The 9,422-nt window shown below is 42.3% G+C and overlaps 1 protein-coding gene across 1 annotated transcript in view; it reads right to left on the reverse strand.

Annotated features, from left to right (window-relative positions):
• Positions 1-9,422, reverse strand: part of LOC120559074 (tyrosine-protein phosphatase non-receptor type 7-like) — a 33,280-nt gene that overhangs the window by 3,318 nt on the left and 20,540 nt on the right. The window contains exons 7-9 of the mRNA XM_039800495.1: positions 3,951-4,088; positions 3,159-3,374; positions 2,316-2,539 (exon numbers count right to left, since the gene is read on the reverse strand). Coding sequence (XP_039656429.1) covers positions 2,316-2,539; positions 3,159-3,374; positions 3,951-4,088 — 578 coding nt within the window. The remainder of the gene's footprint in view (positions 1-2,315; positions 2,540-3,158; positions 3,375-3,950; positions 4,089-9,422) is intronic.

A 9,422-nucleotide genomic window follows, 5' to 3' on the forward strand; every position in this document is an offset into this window, starting at 1 on the left:
TTTTATAAATTTTTTTTTTAATATACTAATTAAAAAAAATTAATTATAAAAATAATTTTAATAATTTTTTTTTATAAAAAAAAATAAATAATTATTTTTTTTTTATATAAAATAATTTAAAAAAATAAATTAATAATAATTTTTAAAAAAATATAAAAAATTATTAAAAATAAACAGATGTGTGGATCTTAAAGTTTAGTCAGATTTTGAAACCATTTACATTTTTTCAAATGCTATAAAATTGAATACCCACAATTCAATGAAAGTAGTAATCGAGTACTTGCAATTTTAGTTAATTTTTTGGGTAATTTGGTTAAAAAGAAACCCAAATTTCTGATATATAAGTTGTGAGAATGGGTCAAATTTGACCAAAGGATAACACGAGGGCTAACCCGCTCTTATAGTTGGATAAAGTTGTGGAACCAAGCAATCGGCCCGCTTCGAATGGGCATATGGTCCCAATGGGCACTGCACTTTTAAATATAAACGGCTGATTTTAGACTGAAGAACGTCAGCTGTTCATGAGGAAGGCTCTGAGATGTAATCAGGGCCTCAGGATCCTGAGGCAAGCAGGAATGATACTGGCTGACCCCGGAGAGACTTCCTCTCTCTCTGTGACCCCTGACCAGTGGTGTAGTCTCCGTGATACGCAGCTATACCAGTATACCCACTAAGAAAGCTCCAGGATTGCCATATACCCACTTCAAAATGCCCAAATACTACTTCTTCTCTGTTTGTATCTCATGTTTCTCTGCGTGTGGAGACACATGGTTGGTCAGATCAACCGCAGACTCTTTCATCTCTGAGCTGTGGTTGGCTGCTCAGCTACGACCGTGCACGCTCCTAAACAGGAAGTATAGCTTTCGACACATCCACCGCGTCAGCAGCTGGTTTCACAGTTCAGTCACCGAGACGGCAATCTTCAGATGTATTTTAGAAAACAGCGTCTTATTATTAACCCTTGTGTTGTCCTTCCCTTCGACCATGAACTTGTTGTCCATCCAGGTCAAAAGTGAAATTGAATTTTTTGTGCTTTTTCAACATTTTTGGCTCTTCTTTATGCTTTTGGCACTTTTTAAAATGTTTTGTTATAAAATTCATGGTCAATAAACATAATTTAAATGACATTATACCTAATTGTTGAGTTAAAAAGGCAGAGATTATAAATTATATTTATAATAGTTAAGATCAGAGGATGTTGAGAGGATAACAGACTGGTTTATGTCAAAGTTTAGTCAGGATCAGTGTTGGGGAAGTTACTTTTAAAAACTGTGTGTGTGCGTTTTTGTGTATGTGTGTGTGTTTTTGTGTATGTGTGTTTATGTGTGCGAGTGTGTGTCTGTGTGTGTGTCTGTCTGTCTGTGTGTGTGTGTGTCTGTGTCTGTGTGTGTTTTTGTGTGTGTGTGTATGTTGTGTGTGTGTCTGTGTGTGTTTTGTGTGTGTGTGTGTGTGTGTGTGTGTGTGTGTGCTCGTTACTCGTTACTTCTTAAAAAAGTAATCCGTTACCTTACTTAGTGACCCCCTATGGAAAGTATCTTTTTACGTTACTCGTTACTTTTACGTTACTTTTATGTTGCTTGACTTTGGCCAGAACCCAATACCTGTTCCTAAATGTGTAGGCCTACATAAAGTTCTGCGATGGACGACATAACAGGTATTTCTTTTGTGCTCAATAGTATCAATAGGCTTCTTAGGAACAACAGGGTTTAACCTCAAAATGGGTCGTACCTCTCAAATAAAACATGCCTCATCTAAATCCAACAGAAAAAAGAATAACTTAAAAATGGCATAATGCAGCTTAGAGGCAAAGACATTTTAGCCAAAATAAAATCATAGCATGACTTCATCAGAATGAAAAAGGCTATAAGTGAATATGCTGGCCCTTCTTCACAGTCTGATGGCAGATAGAGAAGAGGATATTAGGCATAGGCTTGTTTATAGCATGGGTGGCAGGTAACCTATTCCACATCAGCACATAATGGGTGATTACACCTCATCAGGAGCAGTCTTTCAAAATGTATATCTGAAAATCTGTTTCTTCTGGGGATAAGACAAGACCTCCCAGGCTGAGCAGCCTTTCCACCGGTGCCCTGGATGGTAGTGTGTAAACACACCCCTCCCAGACTGTTGTGGTATCTAAAAGAGACACTGGGGCAGCTGTGAGCATTTAACATAGACTCTGAGTTTCCTCTCTGTTATAGAGTCTGTGAGTCTTTTTTGGACATTCTAGACTCTTTTATGTCATTTATTTCTTTGTTTATGTCCCTTTTTTCACCGTTTGGCTGCTTTTTCCGATGTTTTTGTCCCATTAGTGCTAGTGTTCACTGTTTTGAAGAAGAACCAACCTGCAGTGGACGATGACTGGTCCAGCACCACGGACGGTGGCTGTGATTGGCTGAGAGTCTGGCGGGAGGAGGGACTTCCTGTACGACTCCACCTCCTCCACCAGTCTCAGCAGGGGAGCGGTGCATTGTGGGATGTGGTGGTCGGGCCAAGAGGTGAACCAGTAGTGTCTGATGGGACGACGCTCCGCGCACAGCTACACACACACACACACACACACACACACACACACACACACACACACACACACACACACACACACACACAGACGCACACACACACAGACGCACACACACAGACTCACACACGCACACACACACACACACACACACACACACACACAGACGCATGCACGCACACCACACGCACACACACACACACACACACACACACACACACACACACACACACACACACACACACAGACACCACACACAGACTCACACACCACACACACACACACACACACACACAGACACACACACACACACAGACGCATACGCCCACACACACGCACACACAACACACACACACACCACACACACACACACACACACACACACACACACACACACACTTTGTGTTAATAATATCTTGTTTTAATAATCTGAATCTGAAAAGTAACTGAAGCTTTCAGGTAAATGCAGTGCAGTAAAAATGTACAATATTAACCTCTGTACATTACTGCACTACATTATCCTCCATCTCTAAATGCAGTATCTCCCTCTGAGATGTCGTGGAGTACAAGTACAAAGTACAGTACAAGTACCTGCAGTTTGTTGTATACAGTATATAAATGTATTGGTTGTCTGTACCTGGATCTCCATGTCGGTGACGGTGAAGCCGTCTTTCTCCCAGCTGTCTGTCACTCTGAGGAGGAATCTGCCGAATCGGCCCGTCTCTCCTTCCTCCTCCTCTTCCTCCCTCTGCTCCTCCTCTCCCTCCTCCACCTTCCTCTCCCTCTGCTCCTCCTTTCCCTCCTCCTCCTTCCTCTCCCTCTCTGGCGGCTGGGGCCAGTACAGCTCACATTTCTGGAATAAAACACAGCGCACACTTTCAGGACGAGTAGAGAAAGGGAAGACAGGAGTGTTGTGTCCCTCTCGTGTCTTGGAGGTAGAGACACGAGAGGGAAAGGAGGAAGAGGAGAGGAGGAAGAGGAGAGGAGGAAGGAGAAGAGGAGGAAGAGGAGAGGAGGAAGAGGAGAGGAGGAAGAGAAGAGGAGGAAGAGGAGATGAAACAACAACAAACTAGCTGGCTAAGGTCACAGACGATCCCTGAAACTTTGTGCTTAAAGTTGTGGAAAGATTGCTAAGTTACATTCTTCCTTATACCATTCTGATTATCTTTCCTTGTAACTAACACACACACACACACACACACACACACACACACACAGACGCACAGAAGCACACACACACACACACACACACACACACACACACACACACACACACACACACACACACACACACACACACACACATATGCACCTGGCTAAGGTTACAACAGATCCTTGAAACTTTGTGGTTAAAGTTGCATAATGACTTTCTTTCGTTGTAACACACCAACAGGAAGGGGGGTGGGGGGGGGGTTGTGTCTCTCCTCACCTCGTTGTTCTCCTTCAGTCTGGTAACCATGACGATGATGCCGCTCCCCTCCTGCCACACCATGTCCCAGAAATCCCCCACGGTGTGAGGCATTGGCCCCTGGGTGGCGATGAAGGCCGCTGGGGCTCCTTTGTAACCCTGAAGATACAGACACAGATGCATTCTGGGATAGGACCAACATTGGGTTGTTTACATTTCTTTAAACCAATCACAGCTCCAGACGCAGCCACGGTGGCTCTGCTAAATAGTCTCAGGAAGGAACTGTTTCTGGTGGAACTTCTCATCCAATATTACATGAAGTTAACTGTTGACACATTACAGTAACTTCAAGTCAACGGACCTTCTTCACAGCAGACATGTTGACTTGTCATAGTAGGAGAAGCACAGCTGAGATTGATAACCTTAACGATGGCTCAGTTCCATCAAGTGTCCCAGTAAGATATTTCAGGGAGTCAGCATGCACAATACCAGGGTCTCTCCTAAGTGGAATGCAGCCATCATTAATGGTTTAATACCAGGACCTCTCCTAAGTGGAATGCAGCCATCAGTAATGGTTTAATACCAGGCCTCCTAAGTGGAATGCAGCCATCAGTAATGGTTTAAACCAGGTCTCCAAGTGGAATCAGCCATCAGTAATGGTTTAATACCAGGGTTTCCTAAGTGGAATGCAGCCATCAGTAATGGTTTAATACCAGGGTCCTAAGTGAATGCAGCCATCAGTAATGGTTTAATACCAGGGTCTCTCCTAAGTGAATCACCATCAGTAATGGTTTAATACCAGGGTCTCTCCTAAGTGGAATGCAGCCATCAGTAATGGTTTAATACCAGGGTCTCTCCTAAGTGGAATGCAGCCATCAGTAATGGTTTAATACCAGGGTCTCTCCTAAGTGGAATGCAGCCATCAGTAATGGTTTAATACCAGGTTTCCTAAGTGGAATGCACCATCAGTAATGGTTTAATACCAGCTTCCTATGGAATGCACCATCAGTAATGGTTTAATACCAGGGCTCTCCTAAGTGGAATGCAGCCATCAGTAATGGTTTAATACCAGGGTCTCTCCTAAGTGGAATGCAGCCATCAGTAATGGTTTAATACCAGGCCTCTCCTAAGTGAATGCAGCCATCAGTAATGGTTTAATACCAGGGTCTCTCCTAAGTGGAATGCAGCCATCAGTAATGGTTTAATACCAGGGCCTCCTAAGTGGAATGCAGCCATCAGTAATGGTTTAATACCAGGGCCTCCTAAGTGGAATGCAGCCATCAGTAATGGTTTAATACCAGGGCCTCTCCTAAGTGGAATGCATTCATCAGTAATGGTTTAATACCAGGACCTCTCCTAAGTGGAATGCAGCCATCAGTAATGGTTTAATACCAGGGCCTCTCCTAAGTGGAATGCAGCCATCAGTAATGGTTTAATACCAGGACCTCTCCTAAGTGGAATGCAGCCATCAGTAATGGTTTAATACCAGGGCCTCTCCTAAGTGGAATGCAGCCATCAGTAATGGTTTTAAATACACCTGTGCTTTTCCTACTATGACATGTCAACATGTCTGCCGTGAAAAAGGTCTATTGAAGTGGGTTTTATTGTTATTTCAACCATGTACACTGTATATAGTGAGACGAAACAGCGTTTCACCATGGATCAACTGGTGTTACACTTTAAAATACATAAAAACAACATTTGAGACATTTACTACATTTAGTGCACACACATTATAGAGTTTACATAAATTGCAATTACTACTTAAAGCATTTAAGACAGACAAGGGACAGGACAGACAACAGAAGACAGGGCAGAATTAGACTTGTAACAGAGCACTGATTGTTATAAGTTAGGTTCATCGTGAGGTGGATGTAGAATATGTAGAATATATAGAATTTGCCTTTCAGTTCAGTGTGAAAAATGTGCATGATGTTTTGTTGTTCAACAGTCAGACTGGTTGAGGGAAGAAGCTTTATTTAAATGAGCTGATACATGATTAAACCTGATTGGCTCTTACCAGTGTATCTCCGTGTGTCCACAGCAATCCCATCAATCAGTCCCAAAACCTCCCAGTTAGAGAGGAAATGATCTAAACATATTCTTTATAAAACCTCCCAGTTAGAGAGGAAATGATCTAAACATATTCTTTATAAAACCTCCCAGTTAGAGAGGAAATGATCTAACATATTCTTTATAAAACCTCCCAGTTAGAGAGGAAATGATCTAAACTTATTCTTTATAAAACCTCCCAGTTAGAGAGAAGATGACTTAAACATATTTTTATTAAATCTTTACAATCATTTCCTGAAAGAACCAATGAGGTCTGACTTGTTGAAACATCCAAATATTCTCCATGTCATACACACACACGCACACACACACACACACACACACACACACACACACACACACACACACACACACACACACACACACACACACACACACACACACACACACACACACACACACACAGACACAGACACACACAGACACAGGCATAGACATAGACATAGAGAAAGACACACACACACACACACACACACACACACACACACACACACACACACACACACACACACACACACACACACACACACACACGTGGTCTTTTCCTCACACCCCACCCACTTGAGAGTTCTCCGTCCTCATATCTAAACCAGAGAAGGTAACGGTGGCGGTTTTAAACACGTGGTTAACGTTGTGAAACTGTCCCAGTTTGGTTTAGACACCAGAACTACTGATTTAAGATGATAAAAAGATGGAGGTTTGGGTTCAAATCAGACGTGACTTCAGTTCCTGAAGGTGACCATGTGACGCAGAACGTGATGTAGCTCCGTTTGTTCCCTAAAGTTAAAACAAATCTCTGTTTCCTTCTCGTTTCAGATGGGACATGTACCACGGCCTCCTGGGTGAAATATATATAAATACAGGTAGTAACTGCAGCTTCTGTAAGAGGTGACTGTTACACTCAATTTAGGAAGACTACATTTGGTCAATCAGCTTTTTCATTTACAGCAGTAGAAAAGCAGAACTTAATCCCACTTCACATTAGAGATTGTGCAAGTCTCAGCAGTTTTAAAATGTCCTTAAAGACTTGGCTGAAGGCGAGACAACTATATGATCATTGATCTTTCTATAACATGGAATTTATATATTTTTGTACACTGGTTTATACGTTATGTAATGCTTGTTATATGTTGTTTGTTGTTAAGTGTCTATTTTTTTGATAGTATTGTCTATATTGTCATGTTATCTCCTTTGCCCAGGGACCACAGATGTAAATTACAGCCTAAATTCTGCATCCAAACCCACTAGAGTTTCAGTAAAGTTGCTGCAGAAATGACTAAACAGCAGGCAGGCTTGGCTAATCGGGAGCACCGGGAGAATTCCCGGGGGGCCGGTCAGATCTTTTGCTTGTGAGGGCCGGCGGTGGTTAGTCATGGTACTGGTTTTAAATCATGGATGCTGTCCCTATAGGCTGCCTGCACTCGCAGTCTACTCTTTGTATTTGGTCTGATTTCTCTGCTTGTTTCTGTTCAGTGACTAGAGCTGACCGAGGACGCAGCAGTTCATTTTCACATTCACCACATAACAAAAACACATATGGACCTAACAGATTTCAAAAAATGCACGTAAAAACGGTTTTGTATGGCAGGGCACCTTTAAATCCTGTGAGGCGTCAACTCGTACACTTCAGTGACCGCGAGCAAAAACAAGCTGTAAAAACGGATAATAGAAAGCGCAAAATGTCACTGAAAAGGTGACATTTTAAAAAGAAGAGCTGTAGGAAGGGATGCGGCCAAATTATCTAAATTGAGCAACTTTTTAATAAAAACTAGTGAGAGTGAAACGCCAAATGAAGACGATGAGACGGGTAAGCTAAGCTAGTTGGGAGCAGTGCAAGATGCTAGCGGTCTTACAAAACATTATACAACGTTACCTGCAAACCAGCATTCATGTTTATGAATTGTGCTAGCAGCATGCTAGCTGTCCTTATACAACGCTGAGATCCAGTACCAAGCCCCAGCCATGAGCCCTGAGCTGGGCAGGTAGGCTTGCTCATTGGGTGAATATTATGAGAACTAAAATTAACATGAAGAGTATGTTGTAGACCTGCTCTATATGAAAAATGCCCTGAGATAATCATTGATGCCAGATGACTCAACACTATCTTAATGAAACTGACTTGATCAGAAAGCTGTGTAAAAAGAGGAGATTTGTTCTGAGAATTAGCCGAGCCAGTAGTGTTCATAGCTGCTGTCAGTGTGGGAAGCACATCTACTTGTTTTATTTTATTTTTTATTTAACCTTTATTGAACCAGGTAGGCCGTTGAGAACAGGTTCTTATTTGCAACGGCGACCTGGCTAAGAAAGCGTAAGCGTGTGAGACAACATACAGTTACACATTCAAGACAAAACAGGAGTACAAAATACAATAGGCTATATAAAGGCTACATAAAGGCTACATAAAGTGCAGAATAAGTAGGCATTACAAGGCTGACACAAACGTGTGGTGTGAGTAAGCTGAGGGATATGCAAAAGTGATAAGGAGATAACGCAGTATACATTAAAAGACCGTCTGTATCACTGCTCAAAGGGTGAAAATACAGATATTGCAAAATGTGGACCAGTTAGTGAATTAGAACCGTTACAATTATAACATAATAAGCATAAATACACAATCTGTAAGAAGTTAAAACGTAGTGAAGAGTCAAATATACAGTTTGTGCAATTTGTGGTGTAGTTACTGATGTAGATCAGAGGTAACACACTAAACCTGAAATGACTGTCTATAAGAATGTTGAATGTAGTAAAGAGTAAGCTGTTGTATCACAGTGTGGGAACAAGCACTCATGATCAGATTAGTTACAATATAACCACTTTTTAAGCCCAAATGTTAGTGACCCATTATGCCTTTTATCCTTGGATATCTGGGAACACTTATTTGCACAGAAAATAGATTCAGATGTTGTTGAGTTGAACATCGTTGTGATGTTGTAAAGATGTTAACTGTTTACATTGTAAAGCAATGCAATACTGTTTGCACTGAATTGAAAATGGTGATATTTTACAAAATTGCACTGAATTACAAGGTTGTAGAGAACCGTGGGGGTCAGCCCTATGTTCCACAGCCCTTTGGTCCCACAGCCCTATGTTCCCACAGCCCTATGTTCCCACAGCCCTTTGTCCCACAGCCCTATGTTCCCACAGCCCTTTGTTCCCACAGCCCTATGTTCCCACAGCCCTTTGTTCCCACAGCCCTATGTTCCCACAGCCCTCTGGTCCCACAGCCCTATGTTCCCACAGCCCTTTGTTCCCACAGCCCTTTGGTCCCATAGCCCTATGTTCCCACAGCCCTTTGTTCCCACAGCATATGTTCCCACAGCCCTATGTTCCCACAGCCCTTTCCCACCCCCCACCCTTCCAAGCCCTTTTCTCCACAGCCCTTTGTTCCAACCTATTTCCAAGCCCTTTTCCATGCCATGC

Source organism: Perca fluviatilis, chromosome 5, assembly GCF_010015445.1.
Source record: "Perca fluviatilis chromosome 5, GENO_Pfluv_1.0, whole genome shotgun sequence".
NCBI lineage: Eukaryota > Metazoa > Chordata > Actinopteri > Perciformes > Percidae > Perca > Perca fluviatilis.